Below are 17,065 nucleotides of genomic sequence, written 5' to 3'. Positions count from 1 at the left end.
CCAGCCCCTGGCAGCTTCTGGCTCTCTTCCCGGCCCCTCCACAAATATAGCCCCTGATGTTTCAAAAATTTCTTGTCCAGTCTGTGAAAACCAGAGTTTGGGCTGTGCCTTGACAGCAGTTCTGACAGATGGATGGGGGAGGGGTGGTTTTAAAAGGCCCCTGCCCACACCCAGCAAGCTGGTGTCCCTGTTTCCTGTACCGTGGTGGGGTAACTGTGCGACATGGGCAGGTTGCTTAGCCTCTCTGTGCGTCCTTTCCTCAGATCTGAAATGGAGGTGCAGTTTGTTGTGAGGATTAAATGAGATGATGCATTCAGAGAACCCGCACGTGTGAAGAGCCCAGTGCATCTGGCAGCTGGTGCCACCAGGACTGCTCAGTGTATGTGACCTTGGGCAAGTCGCTTTCCTTCTTCGACCACAGACCTCCTTTGGGAAGTGGGGGAGGCCAGACACGGCTGGCAGCTCAGAAGGAGCTCACCGAAGAGTGGCCACTGTGGTCGTCAGCGAGGGCAGCTGGACTCCGGCACAGTCCTGAGACACTGTGACCGCGGAGGTTTTCTTGGTGTGTCGATGGAAGAGGGAGGAATGTGATCCGTCCCAGCCGCCGGGGGAGCCAGAGCATATCTGGTATGTGTCTCTGGAATGATTTGGGGGAAATTAACTGAAGTTGGAACTTAAGACGCAAACTGCCCTGGACACAGAGATACGGAACTGTCCGTGTGCACACCCCCTACAAAGGACCGGGGCCGGGATGGGAGTCAGCTTACAGGGCACAGCGCGGCGCAGGCCCGCCCTGGAATGGCCGTGAACTTGTTGTTTTTCCACGTCATTTGCTCTCAAATGTACTATCAAGCCGGGCGATGCTAACCCGGCGGCTGCAGGTCCCTCCTCGTAACAAGCGATTGTGTGTTCTTTAGAGGTGGCCAAAGGGGAGGAGGGGGCCCGGCCCCAAGGAGGTGGGGGAAAGGGAAACAAGCCCTCCTTCAGAGTGAGCTTGCGTGTCCTGGAGCCAGCTCCCCGCAAAGCACATGCCATTTCTGGCCCTTGAAGGGGTTAAAGGCCTCCTGGAGTCAAAAACAAGCAGGTGTCCCACCGTGCCAGATACGCTGCCTAAACTGCTTCCAGCTTCTTTTTTTTTTTTTTCCCCCTTCTGCAATAAGTCTGTGATCAGCCACGGGACAGAGGCGCCAGCAGCCTGCCTGTGACAGGCATCAGGTTAGCTGGCTCCCACTCGGGTGGCGCGCCCAGGATATAAATCCGGGCGCGGGCCCCTGCTGCGCGGCTCCTCTCCCTGCACACTCAGGAGAGGGAGCTTCCTTCCAAAGACCTTTCTTTTATCTGAAGCCGCACAGCCCTGCAGGCTGTGCTGACTTGGTGGAGGCAGCAGCGGCAGCAGCCTGAGCAGCAGCCTGAGCAGGAAACCTGCTGGGGTGGGGAGGGCAGGTGTCTGCAGCCTCTGAGAGGAAGGTCCTGGTGGGCCCCAGATCCTGGCATCGTTTCAGGGGAGGTCTCTAGCCGCCCCAGCCTGCACCATGTGGGCCCTAAGGTGTCGCCGGTTCTGGTCTCGCTGGGAGCAGGTGGCAGCGCTGCTGCTGCTACTGCTGCTGCTCGGGGTGCCCCCGCGAAGCCTGGCGCTGCCACCCATCCGCTATTCCCACGCCGGTATCTGCCCCAACGACATGAATCCCAACCTCTGGGTGGACGCACAGAGCACCTGCAGGCGGGAGTGTCAGACGGACCAGGTGAGTGGGGTTCAGAGACCAGAGATGGGCCACATGAGCCTGTGAGTGATGGGGGTGGGAGCCGTGGGGTGGGGACTGTGCGGGAGTGTGAGGAGGGCCAGGTGAGTAGGGTCCAGAAGCCGCAGTATGAGATGGACCAGGTGAGTGGGATCCAGAAGTGAAAGTGTGGGACGGACCAGGTGAGTGGGATCCAGAAGCGAGAGTGTGAGATGGACCAGGTGAGTGGGATCCAGAAGCGGGAGTGTGAGATGGACCAGGTGAGTGGGATCCAGAAGCGAGAGTGTGAGATGGACCAGGTGAGTGGGGTCCAGAAGCCGCAGTATGAGATGGACCAGGTGAATGGGATCCAGAAGTGAAAGTGTGGGACGGACCAAGTGAGTGGGATCCAGAAGCGGGAGTGTGAGGCGGACCAGGTGAGTGGGATCCAGAAGCGGGAGTGTGAGGCGGACCAGGTAAGCGGGATCCAGAAGCCGCAGCGTGAGGCGGACCAGGTGAGTGGGATCCAGAAGCCGCAGCATGAGGCAGACCAGGTGAGTGGGATCCAGAAGCGAGAGTGTGAGATGGACCAGTTGAGTGGGGTCCAGAAGCCGCAGCGTGAGGTGGACCAGGTGAGTGGGATCCAGAAGCCGCAGCGTGAGGTGGACCAGGTGAGTGGGATCCAGAAGCGAGAGTGTGAGATGGACCAGGTGAGTGGGATCCAGAAGCGAGAGTGTGAGATGGACCAGGTGAGTGGGATCCAGAAGCGAGAGTGTGAGATGGACCAGGTGAGTGGGGTCCAGAAGCCGCAGCGTGAGGCGGACCAGGTGAGTGGGATCCAGAAGGTGGAGTGTGAGGCGGACCAGGTGAGTGAGGTCCAGAAGCCAGAGATGGACCATGTGAGCCTGTGAGTGATGGGGGTGGGAGCCACAGTGTGGGGACCATGCAGTAGTGCCCTGCAGGGCCCAGGAAGGTGAAGGAACACAGGCCCCATCCACCTGGAGAGAAACAGGGCACCATCCTGTCTATTAACACTGAAGCCTGGAAGGAGAGGTGGGAGCGATGTCCCACTTCATCAGGGACTGAAGCCTGAGGATTCCTCCTTCATGCATGCTGAGGGCTGCTGTGGGCCAGCACCGTGCCAGGCATGTCATGTGTGTTGACACGACAGGTCAGCATGGTGGGCATCAGAAGCCCACTCACAGGTGAGAGAGTGGACACAGAGTCAGGCAGAGAGGGCACAGGTGCCATGGCCAGTGAGGGAACGGTGGGCTTGGAACCCATGTTTAACAACAAAGCTTTGGTTGCATTGGACTCCAGGCCACCTCCCCAGGAGTTTGGACCCTGAGCCTGAGAGCAGACCAGGCTGATGGCAGGCCAAGCAGGAGCAGCTCTGAATGGATGCTCTGGTGTCCCTGGGAGGAAGGAAACCACGTTTCAGCCTGTCAGCTTCCTTGGTCCTGCCTTCTGCTCTGCATCAGAGGGCAATGCCACAGGGCAGGGCCGGTTCTCTTCTAGTTCCCGAGTCATTTCCTAGGGCCATTCCTGCCCGCCCCCTCTGGGGCAACAGGCTGTGGGACCTGTACCTGCTCCAGGCAGAGCTATTTCCTGCCCAGCCTGGCCGGCTCCGAGGGCAGCACCGAGTCTCCCCGGGCTCCAGGTCCAGGCTGGGGCATCTCCAGGGAACACGAGAGACAATGGTGCCCCTGTAGATGCCTAGTTTACCCACAGGAGAGCAGAGAGCTGACCTGGAGAGAGTGGCCTCAACCTCACAGTGCCCAGGGACAATTCTTAGGCCTCCCAGGACAGATGCCCCCAGTGGGCAATGGTGGTGCCAAGTGAAAGGAAGATGAGAAGTCAGGAGGAGTGGTGGCTGCTCCCATCTGGCCAAGGTCACGCCATTAGTTGGCTACATTTGCAGGCACAGGCTGGTCTGATAAACCAGGTAGGGCTTGGGGATGGTGAGACTCTGGTGGATTTTGTGTGTCTTGGGGAGAAGACACACAAGGTCTGGGGATCCAGACAGCCCTTGGGGAGATTCTGACCTCCTTACACGGAAGTGTTCTAAGGACCCCCTCTAGGTTCCCTGTGGCCAGAAGTACCTTTCCTCTGGTGCCCAAAGACCCAGGCTTTCATGGACCTCTGGGTCCTGAACGTCTTAGGGAATGGGATGAGGCTCAGGCCAAGGAGAAGGTTCTCCTGCTCCCACTCCCTTTCCTGCCCTCCATTCCCTGCGGGGTCCCTCTCCTGAGAGCTGCCCATCCCTGTCCCAAAGCCTCCCCTGGTGTGGCCTAGAAGACTATGCCAAATAAGGGCTGCAAAACAAAGTCCCCATTCTGAGCCGAAAGGGGTAGAACAGTAAACAAGTCAAGCAGGCAGGCTCCGTGCAGCCAGGGTGGGGGGACACTTCCCCCCTCTTAGCTGATGTGGAATGTCAAAGAGGCTGAAATAAAAGTTGGAATGACAAGAGGCCAGCCCTGGTGGGGAGTAATTCACAGAGTTACTACCTGGTGGAGGATTAGGAGCGTTGCCTGCCTGCCCAGTGGGTACGATGTGTTATTGTCGAAAACACCACGTGAAATCCTTGTTTGTGTCGGCTCCAGGAGCATGTTGCTAATTTCGAGGAATTAAACTAATGCTTTACGTGGCTCCACAGAAAATCAGAGGGGATTACGGCCTGGCAAGTCCTCGCTGACGGCCTTGCTGACCTTTGCCACACAAGGGGACATTTTTTCTTGTTGTTTTCCCCGTGAAAGGTCCTACATGGAGCTGACACCTGGGTCTGGCAGAGCCTGTGACTCTGAGACCCAGCGTGCGGGACCTGTCATGCCTGCCCTGACTGTTGGCTGTGGATCGGTCTGGGCCCTCTCACAGCCTCTGTTCCCCGTGGGTGTCGGTCTCCTTGAGGGGAGGAGAGGTGTGGATCACCTCAGATAAAGTCCCGGGGCATTCCCTTCTCAGCCTCTGACGTGACCTCTTCCAGTCGGCAAGGCATCCTCGCTCCCATGAGAAAGAGATGAAAGGCAGGCCTACTTGTTCAAGCTAGACCTCATTTGTGCTATATGATGCAGGAGAAAAAAAAAAAACGCCATTTATCGATCCCTTCCACTGGGAGCTTGGAGCCTTGTTCTGCCACTTCCCATCTCTGTGAACTTGGGCATCGCCTCTCTGAGTCTCTGCAGTCTCATCTGTCAAATGGTTGTAGGAAAACTTCTCTTAGAGTCTTTGGCCCACCCCTTCCGACCCTGCCAGCTGTGTGACCTTGGGAAAGCTACTTAGCCTCTCTGTGCCTCAGTCATCGTCTGTAGAGTGGAGATAATGGCTGTAACCTCCTCTGGCTTGTGATGAGCACAGCAAGCTCACGGATGTCAACGTTCTTACACAAGGGCCTAGCACGTAGGAGATGCTATGTATGCATTCGTCATTATTTTCAAATGTTTTGCTCCCACTAGATAGGGAGTACATGTTAGTTCACCTCCCCATAAACCATGGGGTAGGATAGGGGGCCCCTCCTTTCCTCCTCCTCCCTGTTCAGGCCACTCTCTCTGGCTCTTTCAGGAGTGTGAGGCCTATGAGAAGTGCTGCCCCAATGTGTGTGGGACCAAGAGCTGTGTGGCGGCCCGCTACATGGACGTGAAAGGGAAGAAGGGCCCAGTGGGCATGCCCAAGGAGGCCACGTGTGACCACTTCATGTGTCTGCAGCAGGGCTCTGAGTGTGACATCTGGGATGGTCAGCCCGTGTGTAAGTGCAAAGACCGCTGTGAGAAGGAGCCCAGCTTTACCTGCGCCTCGGACGGTCTCACCTACTATAACCGCTGCTACATGGATGCTGAGGCCTGCTCCAAAGGCATCACGCTGGCAGTTGTAACCTGCCGCTATCACTTCACCTGGCCCAACACCAGCCCCCCACCACCTGAGACCACCATGCACCCCACCACAGCCTCCCCAGAGACCCCTGAGCTGGACATGGCGGCCCCGGCGCTGCTCAACCACCCTGTGCACCAGTCGGTCACCATGGGTGAGACGGTGAGCTTCCTCTGTGATGTGGTGGGCCGGCCCCGGCCTGAGATCACCTGGGAGAAGCAGTTGGAGGATCGGGAGAACGTGGTCATGCGGCCCAACCACGTGCGTGGCAACGTGGTGGTCACCAACATTGCCCAGCTGGTCATCTATAACGCCCAGCTGCAGGATGCTGGGATCTACACCTGCACGGCCAGGAACGCGGCCGGGGTCCTGAGGGCCGACTTCCCGCTGTCGGTGGTCAGGGGACATCAGGCTGCGGCCACCTCAGAGAGCAGCCCTAATGGCACGGCTTTCCCGGCAGCCGAGTGCCTGAAGCCCCCCGACAGCGAGGACTGTGGTGAAGAGCAGACCCGCTGGCACTTCGACGCCCAGGCCAACAACTGCCTGACCTTCACCTTTGGCCACTGCCACCGCAACCTCAACCACTTTGAGACCTATGAGGCCTGCATGCTGGCCTGCATGAGTGGGCCGCTGGCCGCGTGCAGCCTGCCCGCCCTGCAGGGGCCCTGCAAAGCCTACGCGCCTCGCTGGGCTTACAACAGCCAGACCGGCCAGTGCCAGTCCTTTGTCTATGGTGGCTGCGAGGGCAATGGCAACAACTTTGAGAGCCGTGAGGCCTGTGAGGAGTCGTGCCCCTTCCCTAGAGGGAACCAGCGCTGTCGGGCCTGCAAGCCTCGGCAGAAGCTCGTTACCAGCTTCTGTCGCAGCGACTTTGTCATCCTGGGCCGAGTCTCTGAGCTGACCGAGGAGCCTGACTCAGGCCGCGCCCTGGTGACTGTGGACGAAGTCTTAAAGGATGAGAAAATGGGCCTCAAGTTCCTGGGCCGGGAGCCGTTGGAGGTCACTCTGCTCCACGTGGACTGGGCATGCCCCTGCCCTAACGTGACCGTGAGCGAGACGCCACTCATCATCATGGGGGAGGTGGACGGCGGCATGGCCATGCTGCGCCCCGATAGCTTTGTGGGCGCGTCGAGTGCCCGCCGGGTCAGGAAGCTCCGCGAGGTCATGCACAAGAAGACCTGTGACGTCCTCAAGGAGTTTCTTGGCTTGCACTGAAGCCCCCCCACCTCCTTGGCCCCCTCCCTGGCCTTCTTCCACCTATCCACCCCAATGCCTCTCAGCAGACTGGGCGAGGTCAGATTAGACAGGCTTGGGCCAGCCGGGAAACGTCAACCGATGTGTCAGAGAAAAAGCCACAGAGGGTCTCAGATCAGCGTCTATTCTTTGGGTTCAGTAAGGGGTTCATACCTTTTTTAGCTCAGGCGGACAAAAGGAGAAGTCAGTGGACACACGGAAGTTATTCCTGACCACCAACTTGCTCAGACATTCTCCTCCTCCCCTCACTGGCCCCACACCCCTGGCTCTCCCAGCCACCCTCCCCCAGCCAGTCTTCCAGAAAGGGTTTAAGCGATGGTCGCTGTGTGCTGGTCACAGGAACAGTTGAATGGATTGGCTTGCAAAGGGGGTAGGTGGGGAGAGATAGGAGGGCCCAGGGACTAATGGGACACCTTTCCCACAGCGTCCTCGATTGCTGTGAGCAGAGGCCACTTGGGGTTAGGGGCATGGGCAGTGGCAAGCTGGAGGCAGAGTCCAGCCCAGCACATGACTTGCCCTGAGTGGAAGCTGCTGGAACGGGTGCCTTTGGGTGGTGGTCAACTTGCCGCTGAGGCCACCACGGCACCAGCAGAATACATATTTCTTCTCCTTGGCTGCATTGGTTTGTCGATCTAGTTCAGTTGAACTCAGTGGACGTTCTCTGAATGCTTACTGGGTGCCAGGACCACAGAGAGATGTTAGCCACTGCCCAGCTCTTAGTGCCCCAACACAGATGCCCTTGTCCCGGGGCCCCCAGACGCACCCCTCTGCTGGACTCACAGCTGTCTGGAGTTTCTATCTGATGGATGGTGTGCTTTCGTATCCACTGGCTTCCTTGAACATAGAGCAGAGAAAAGCCCCGGGATCTGTTTGGTAGCAGGAGAAATGAAGGGAGAGGAAAAAGCAGGCAGGGAAGGGGGTAGTAAAGGACTGAGAGAGGAGGGAGGTGGCTGGAGAAGGAAAAGGAACATTGCTCAATGCTCCCATCTGGTGGCGGCCTCGGGAGCCCATGGGAACCTGGAGGGAGGCTCTCTGTGAGACCTGGGCAAAGGATGTGGCAGCTCGTTGGTGATTTTTTTGTGTGTTTCCAGACTTCCTGTGTAGGCCTGGCCATCCCGCCACTAGAGAGAGGATTGGGAAGCCGCACTGTCAGCTCTGCATCTGCCCCCACTACCCTCCTCTGCCCTATTCTGTCCCTGCCCCTCCAAGCTGAAGAAGGTCCTTGTGGGGCGTCCTCATTTCTTCCTCAAATATAAGGAGGAAGATACTAATTAAAAGCTCATAGTATCAATGGCCCTGCTTGTGTGTTTCATTTGGGTTATGATGGGGAAGGGAGGGAGATGGGTAGTGTCATTTGCTTTGGTGACCTTACAAGAGGGAAGTCTGGCCAGTTGGAGCATCTTTGGGGGTTGGAGAGACGCTGGTAATATTTGGGCCCCCTTTGTAGCTCCAAGGCCCCTTAACTGCTGCTCAGCTCAGCTCTGTGAGTTAAGCTGAGGTCAGAGAGGTGAGGTGGCTTGTCAAGAACACAAAGGCAGGAAGGGGTGGGGCCCAGTCCAGGTGTTCTGATCTGTAACCTGCTGTCACCCCAGCGTGACAGCACAGTTGGTCAGGTCCAGACCCTGCCACCAATGGTGTCAAGTTCAGAGGCGAGAAGGTGGAGGAGATGGGAACGGAGCAGGCAAGGACAGCTGCCAGCTGTGACTCACTAGGGGGCCTCTAGGTGAGGCCTCACTAGGGGGCCTCCAGGAAGACTCTGCGTCAAAGCCCTAGGTATGCTCAGGTCATGGGGCTCGGTTCCCAGAATGGGGACAGCAGTGCCTTTGGCCCCAGGGAGGCCCACAGCGGCTCCCCAGCCCTGGAGACGTGTTCAGGAGCCCTGAAGCCGTGGCACACCCCACAGCCTGTTTGTCCCCAAGAGGCACCACTCCCCTGCACACTTGCCTGTGTTTTCCTGGGCCCCAACCCAAAAGAAGAATCCAGGCCCAGCCTAACCTGGCCCACCCCATCTCATCTGCAATAAGGGTGCGAGGAGGAGATCGGGAGCAGGAAGAACAGAGGCAGAGGATCCAAGGTTTCTCAAGTTGACATCGGGAGAACACTGAGCACAAAACTGAGCCACCAAAGTGGTGTGGGCAGCAGCCACGGGCCCCCACCCTGCTCAGGTCAGGTAACCAAGGAAGGTGAGGATGGTCTCATCCTGTCCTCAGAGACCCAGGGACATTCTGTGCACCTGCTTCCAGCTCGAGCTCCAGCATATTGCCATGCAAGCTGTGGGGGCAAGTGTCCACATGCCAGCGCCTGTCACCTCCCTTTCACCCCCATTTACACAGATATAGGACCTAAGCACTGCAGCTGGGCCGGGACAGCAGGGTCCCCAGTCGCACGTCTGCTTCCCTGATGAAGGTGTGAGGTTCAGGAAAATCCCATCTCGGGGCCTCTAACTAGACCACTGCCCACTCACAGCCCCAGACCTGGGGTGCCTGTCACACTCCAGCCCCACCTAGCAGAGCGAGAAAACTCAGCCCGTGAAGTCAGACTTGCCTAGGTCTGAATCTAGGCTCTGCTGCTTACCTGCGATCTCTCTGAGTCTCTGTTTCCTCATCTGTAGAACAGAGGGTAGTAAGATCACTCTATACAAGAGGCTTGGGAGCTGGGCCCTGTTAACTGGATACAACTGGAAAGCCCAGGAATGAGGGCCTGGTGCCGAGTGGCTGCCCCCTCCCACCCTCAGCAGCTCTCCACTCAGAACAGACCCTAGAACTGAAAGCCCTCCCCTCGCGTTTCTGGGTCTTGGGCTTTGCAGCTTCAAATGTTTTATTCTGTTGCTCACAGAGTATATCCAAACTGAGCACCACTATAAGCTGAGGTGGGGTTCAGAAAATATGGGCACTTAGAGAATGGGTGGTTTCGAACCTATTATAACTTCTGACCTACTATCTGGCATTCTATCCTTGAAACCAAGCCAGAGTCCTTTCTTTCTGTTACCCTAGGCCTTATACAAAGGCTGGCATCTAGCAGGAGCTCAGGAAAGGGTGGATGGAGCTCCCGGGGCCTGGTTGCCAGCCAGTCTCGGGAGGTTGCTTTGCTCAGTCAAATCGAGGAGATTTGGCCCCAGCCTAGGTCCCGGGACATAACGAAAATGAGGCCCCTTTATCTAGGCTAAACTCACCTGTCTCCTGTCTGCCCGGGATACTCACTCCTCACCTTCCTGCGAGCACTTGGCTCTCTCCTTCCTGCTCTGACCCTCAGTTTGCCTCTTCAGAGGCCTATTCCTGAGCGGCCTGTCTCCAGATCAGTCCCCAGGGCCTCTGGGGCAGGGCAGTTTGGCTTTTTCCACCCTCCGCCTCCCCCAGCACCTCCAGCCTGCTAGGACACTCTGCTCCATTGTCTAGCCAGCTGCTCTGTAGTCTGATGTCATCCCCCGGACAGTGGGGCTGGAGACCAGGGATGGAGTGGACCCCGACTAGGGAAGGGGGAGAATAAGTCCACAGCCTCGGTGATTGCCTTAAGCCGTGGGGAACTCCCTCCGTCCCCTTGTCCTGTTGTAAAACAGCAGCATGCGTGAGCACGTCCTATGTGCCAGGTACCAGCTCTTGTAAGGCCCACTGCAACTGGAGGAGACAGAAGGCTATTTTGTAGGTAGGAAAACTAAGGCTAGAGGGGATAAGAAACCTGCCCCAAATCGGGTGAGTGGCAGAGCCAAGACTTGAATCCTGCCAGTCTGACTTCAGAGTTTTTAATTTGTTTTGTTTTGTTTTTAAGATGGAGTCTCACTCTGTCACCCAGGCTGGAGTGCAGTGATGTGAGGTCGGCTCACTGCGAACTTCGCCTCCCAGGTTCAGGAGATTCTTGTGCCTCAGCCTCCCTGAGTAGCTGGGATTACAGGCATGTGCCACCATGCCTGGCTAATTTTTGTATTTTTAGTAGAGACAGAGTTTTGCCATGTTGGCCAGGCTGGTTTCGAACTCCTAACCTCAGGTGATCCATCTGACTCGGCCTCCCAAAGTGCTGGGATTACAGGTGTGAGCCACCGCGCCCAGCCCAGAGCTCGTAATGCTCATGTTATGTTGTTTTTCCTAGCACGCAACACACACACACACACACACACACACACACACACACACACACACACACCCTGCTCTGGGCTGGGCAGTTAGAGTCCCATTAGAACCCCGAATGTCTCAAAAAAGGCTGCCTCCCGTCAGCACACACAAGCCACCCAGGGCTGTTTACAACCTCCCCGTGTGACAAGTATTTCTATCACACACACAAGCAGTCCTGGCCTACATTCATCAGCCTTCTGCCTACTCATCCTTCAAGACTCAGCTCCTTGGGGAAGCCTCTGCTGTCCCCCGGCTGTGTGAGCACTCCTCTCTGAGTCCCTCTCCCTCTGCGTTTGTGCTGATCCAGATCAGAATCATTTCCTAGGGCCTCCAGGAAGCTGTGGGCCCAGCTCTCAGAGCTCATGGAGGGGCCTGCTGGGTGAAACAGAGGGTCCTGGGAGCAGGGGCCATGCAGTGCTGCTGCGCTGAACAACCACAAGCCTAGAAGGGGCCTCTCTGGGGTCCTCCCTCTTTTCTCCAGCTCCACCTCCTGTTACCTCCTCCTCCTCCTCTTCCTCCGACCTCTCCGAGGAGTCTGAAGCTTCCCTCCTACTCTGGATAATTTGTGATTAATGCAGGCAGGAACGGTGGCAGGGTTCCTGGGCCCTATTCTTGGCTGTGGCCTCATTCTGGAATGTGCCCTGAGGTCAGGTGACACTTCTCACTCAGGCTGTGTCAGGAGGAAGAGTAAACCTCCAGCCAGCATCTCCTGAGGGAGAGGGCAGGGTGGGCAGGTGGGCAAACCCCTCACCCCTCTCCTGCCTGCTTCCCAGGCTCCCGAGGCCCTCGACCCATTTCAGGGTCACGTTGGAGTCCCTGTGGTTCCGTCCCAAATTACCCCGGGATACGGAACTCCACTAGGTCTCCAGCAATACTCTGGCCACCCTCAACCCCACTTGGATGAGGGAAAGCAGAACCCAGCCCAACACAGACTAGCCTCTCCCGGAGGTGGGGCCTCTTCCCAGGTGTCTGTCAGGGGCAAAGCGGGCACTTGTGTGCTTTTGGCCCTTTTCAGGTCTTGAGGACACTGCCAGAGACCCGACGGGAGGAGGTGGACCCACCCCGATAACTTGTTTTCTGTTTTGGTGTGAGGGATGCATCCAATTCTGTCCATAGTCTAAGCGAGAGCAGAGGGTGGTGACTTTATCTCCTTTCTGTGTGGGTAGCCTGGAAGCGAGGAGGGGCCTGGGGTTTTCTCAAAGACCCTGGGCAGGGGAGAAGCACAGTGCCAGCAGTGGGGTGGACGTGAGGATGCTAACCCCTGCGCCAGGCACTTTACGTGGACTGTCCAGTTGAATCCTCCCAACCCTCTGAAGGCACCAGATTATTTTACTATTTCACCACTTGGCAGATCACACTCTAAGCTGCAACCTTCAGGAGGCCAAAGACCATGCTTTGTTCACCTGTACGCCAAACACAAACCTGACCATGTTCATTAGGTGTTTGTTGAATGAATAAATGAATGAATGAATGAGGCAAGCCCTATAGGCTTTATGGAGGAAAAGAGGCCCTCTTAGGTGCTATTTTATAGGTGCTGAACCAGAGACTCTAAATGTTTAAAGAACCCAAGGCCATAGGGTCATTCAATGAAAGAGCCAAGATTCAAAGCCAATTCTGTCTGAGTTCGGTGCCTATACTCTTATCATGATGTCACATACGTATTTTAACCATCGCAGTTAAAGGTTGAGGACCCCAAATGGCAGTTACCCCTTCTAAACACCCATAACCACCACTTCCAACTGGTCCTTGACCTCTGGGAGTACCAAGGGTTTATAGAAGTTTTATAAAGCCATACTCTCCAATATTGTTAGTACTGAATTCATGTAAATGAATTTAAATTAAAGAAAAATATAAAATTCAGTTCCTCAGTTACACTAGTTATGTCTCAAGGGCCACGTTTCATGTGGCTAGTAGCTGCCATATTGGACAACAGACAGAATATTTCCAACATTACCAGAAATTCTATTGCACACCCCTGTTATAAAAGATTGACACGAAATTCTCTTTACTCCCATTGTCTCATGACCCTGGTCTCAGCCTCAGTATCCCCTCATCTTTTCTCCTGAAAGGCTTATACATCTTTTTTCTTTTTTTTTTTTTTGTTTGAGACAGAGTTTCACTCTCTCACCCAGGCTGGAGTGCAATGGTGCAATCTCGGCTCACTGCAACCTCTACCTCCTGTGTTCAAGTGATTCTCCTGTCTCAGCCTCCCAAGTAGCTGGGATTACAGGTGCCCACTACTACACCTGGCTAATTTTCATATTTTTTAGTAGAGATGGGGTTACGCCATATTGGCCAGGCTGGTTTCGAACTCCTGACCTCAGGTGATCCGCCTGCCTCAGCCCCCCAAAGTGCTGGGGTTACAGGCATGAGCCACTGCGCTCGGCCAGGCTTACACATCTTCATGCAAATAAAGTTCTTGATGGCCTCCCTCAATACCCCAGAGTTCCCAAAGAGGGACACAAATAAGCGCGCGCGCGCACACACACACACACACACACAGTACCAACAGTCACGACATGCAGGTGAAGATGAGTTCTCCAAACTTTTAGCTGAATATGGTGGGGGAGCTGCTGATAGGAAGGAGACAGTGGGAATGAGAGGCCAAGTCCTCCCATGGCACAGCACAGTGCCCATGATGGCTGCTGCCTCCCAGGAATCAGTCTGCCACCAGGCGAGTTATTCAGCAGCTCTTCAGAGACACCAATGCTGCAGCTGTCATCTCGTTTCTTGCATGGAAGTGCTGACTAAAAGTCTAATAATTATTTTGTTAGTGGTCATTGCTGCTATAAGTGAGCTGCATAAGCATTTAAAAAGAGGGCCTGGGGGCTCTGTTCCGCAGGATGGGGGTGGTTAAAGATGTCAAGAACAAGGCCTACTTTAAGAGATGCATGGGAAATTTAGAAGATGACAAGAGGGTAAAACTGATTGCTATCCTTGGAAACACTTGGTGATATAGGATAAAAACAAGTACAACATGCCCAAATACAGGAAAAGTCATGTAACTGTAGAGATATCATTTGTCAGATTACTTATGCTCATATAGAAGGGGATATGATAGTCTATACAGCTTACACACATGAACTGCCAAAATGCAGTGTGAAGGTTGGCCTGACAGATGATGCTGCAGTCTGTTGTACCAGCCAGTGCTGGCCCGCAGGCTTCTCAATAGGTTCGGCATGAACAAGATCTATGATGGCCAAGTGAAGGTGACCAGAGATGAATTGTAATGTGGAAAGCATTGATAGTCAGCCTGGTGCCTTCACCTGCTATTTGGATGCAGGCTTTGCCAGAACTACCATTGGCAATAAAGTTTTTGGGGCCCTGAAGGGAGCTGTGGATGGAGGCTTGTCTAGCCCTCACATTACCAAATGATTCCCTGTTTATGATTCTGAAAGCAAGGAATTGAATGTAGAAGTGCATCAGAAGTACATCATGGGTCAGAATGTTGCAGATTGGATGCATTACCTAACGGAAGAAGACAAAGATGCTTACAAGAAACAGTTCTCTCAACACATAAAGAACAGCATAACTCCAGATATGGTGGAGGACATGTGTAAGGAAGCTCATGCTGCTATACAAGAGAATCTAGCTGTGTTAGTCTGTTCTTGTGCTGCTATAAAGAAAAGCCTGAGACTGGATAATTTATGAAGAAAAGAGGTTTAATTGGCAGGCTATGCAGGAAGCATAGTGGCTTCTGCTTCTGGGGAGGCCTCAGGAAACGTACAATCATGGCAGAAGGCAAAGGGGAAGCAGGCACGTCTTACATGGCCGGAGCAAGAGGAAGGGAAAGAGAGGGGGGAAGTGCTACATACTTTTGAACAACCAGAGCTCCTAATAACTTACTCACTATCACGAGAACAGCACCGAGGGATGGTGCTAAACCATTCATGAGAAACCACCCCCATGATCCAATCATCTCCCACCAGGTCTCGCCTCCAACACTGGGGGTTAAAATTTCACATGCGATTTGGTGGGGACACAGATACAAACCATATCACCAGTCCATGAGAAGAAGCCCGAGAAAGAAGCTAAAAAGTAGAGATAGAACTGTCCCCAAATGTCCCCTGCCCAGAAGAAAGATTGGGTAGCTCAAAAGAAAGCAAGCTTGTTTTCTCTGAGCCTGCTCTCACAAGAGTAAAGGAGCAGGCTGCTGGGGACTAAATCAAACAACAATTTTCTTTCTGTTTTTTTTTTTTTTTTTTTGAGATAGGGTCTTGCTCTGTCACTCAGGCTGGAGCTCAGTGGTGCGATCTTGGCTCAGGGCAACCTCCACCTCCTGGGTTCAAGCAATTCTCCTGCTTCAGCCTCCCCAGTAGCTGGGATTAAAGGCACACCCCACCACACCAGGCTAATTTTTGTATTTTTGGTAGAGACGGGGTTTCGACATGTTGGCCAGGCTAGTCTCGAACGCCTGGCCTCAGTTGATCCGCCTGCCTTAGCCTCCCAAAGTACTGAAATTACAGGCGTGAGCCACCACTCCCGACCCGAGACAACAATTTTCTATGAGGATATTTCAGATAAAGACAATCAACATATTAAGCAATAAATAAGTAAATAAATTAATTAATAAATTAATAAGGGACCAGATGTTTTAGGCCTCAAGGTCCCCAAATCTCCTTGCTATCCAGGGTGGGTGGCAGTGAGAAAAGATCACAGTCATGGCAGAGCATGGGCTCAAATACTGGCTTTGTGACTTTGAGTAGTTAACGTCTCTGTGCCTTAGTATTATCATCTATAGCACAGAATAATAATGGTAGCCATAGTACCTCTCCAGGGTAGCTGGTCCTGGGCCTCATTGCTTCAGTTTGTTGGTGATAATTGCTGTTGCATGTCCCTGCCCATGATTGGAGCAAGAACCAGGAGGGGAGAACAGACCCCTCTCTCAGAGCAAAGCCAGAACAGATGCAGTCTCCTTTGCTGACAAGGAAAGAGTCCAGGAGGAGGGTAGCTGGAGAAGAGGGGGGGAGAGGAGGAGGGAGGGAACAAGAAGAAAAAGGAGAAGAGGGACAGGGAGACGCATACACATACGCACACACTTGGGGTTGTGCAGTTGGAGGCCCAGGAAGCAGAGATAAAGTGTAGTAATTTGGTTAGAGATGGGGAACCTCTGAGACCTCCATGGAGGCCCTAAGAACATTCTGAACCCTTCATTCTCGGCTCCAGTACCTTGGGGCACAGAACGAAGCTCTCATTGACCCTTTATATCAAGTGCCACTCTCTATCTCAATGTACCACAAGGGGCAACAGAATAAAAGGGGAAACAGCCTTAGAACCCTGGTATGATCAATAACAGACTCAAAGCAGTCTTCACAATCATTACAGCCAGCAATTTTACCCTGTGACCCTAATAAGCGCTGAAGCTGGTGTTATGGATGACTAGAACACAGCTTTAGTGAGACTCACACAGATGGCAACCCATCCCTGTCCCGGGCCTCATAGAAGGTGGGCACCCTTTACCAATTAGATGCCCTTTTGGCAGGGGTAATAATTTCCGTTACTAAGAGCTTACAGCACTTAATATGTGTTCAACATGCATTGTCTCATTAAATATTTACAACCCTGTCATGTGTATATATTTTCACCTCCATTTAATAGTCTGTCCATTTCAGAGATAATGAAACCAAGGCTCAGGAAGATTGAAAAATTTTCCCAAACCTAGGTGTGTCTACAGGACTCCAAAGGCCACATACTCAACCCCATTTGTGATATTTTCCACCACAGATTCAAGAGCAGTCAAGTCTGGTTTCATCTCATTTTTGTGTCCTTCCTTCTCCCTGCTAATATACCAGGAAGTTTTACTTCCTAGGATTCTCATGAAAAGGCGCGTTTATGGCCAGTTGACCTCCCCTAAATAGGCTGAGCACATGTCCTTGAGGCTAAGCCATGGCGGGAGAAGGGGAGGATTTGAGCTCTCTCTCACCAGAGTAAAGAGAGTTCAGGTTATTCAATGTAGGCAAGAGGATGATGCTGAATGCTTTATTTATCTTACATACTCATCACACCAACCCTAACAAGTAGAATTTGGAACTCTTTTACAGATAGGAAATCTGAGGTGGAATCGTTTTAACAGTGCTCTGCTACTTAAGGTTGAGTTTGGGATTTGATTCAAAGTCTGACCCC

General features: G+C 53.9%; 1 protein-coding gene and 1 pseudogene across 2 annotated transcripts; both read left to right on the top strand.

Moving 5' to 3' along the window:
- Positions 1 to 246: 246 nt before the first annotated feature.
- On the top strand, positions 247 to 8,132 carry WFIKKN2 (WAP, follistatin/kazal, immunoglobulin, kunitz and netrin domain containing 2). Of its 2 annotated transcripts, none has more exons than XM_011999236.1 (2): positions 247 to 627; positions 5,277 to 8,132. In XM_011999236.1, exon 2 carries the CDS (start codon positions 5,346 to 5,348, stop codon positions 6,795 to 6,797), a length of 1,452 nt encoding a protein of 483 aa, XP_011854626.1. In that variant the 5' UTR covers positions 247 to 627; positions 5,277 to 5,345; the 3' UTR covers positions 6,798 to 8,132. The 2 variants fall into 2 exon arrangements, with proteins under 2 accessions (XP_011854626.1, XP_011854625.1); XM_011999235.1 differs by having other exon boundaries at positions 559 to 1,742.
- Positions 8,133 to 13,776: 5,644 nt separating this feature from the next.
- LOC105553332 lies at positions 13,777 to 15,083 on the top strand (annotated as a pseudogene).
- The last annotated feature ends 1,982 nt before the right edge of the window (positions 15,084 to 17,065 follow it).

The sequence above is a fragment of the Mandrillus leucophaeus genome, unplaced genomic scaffold, assembly GCF_000951045.1.
Source record: "Mandrillus leucophaeus isolate KB7577 unplaced genomic scaffold, Mleu.le_1.0 Scaffold59, whole genome shotgun sequence".
Lineage (NCBI taxonomy): Eukaryota > Metazoa > Chordata > Mammalia > Primates > Cercopithecidae > Mandrillus > Mandrillus leucophaeus.
Note: the sequence above shows the minus strand (reverse complement) of the source record. Positions and strands in the feature narration are given on the sequence as shown.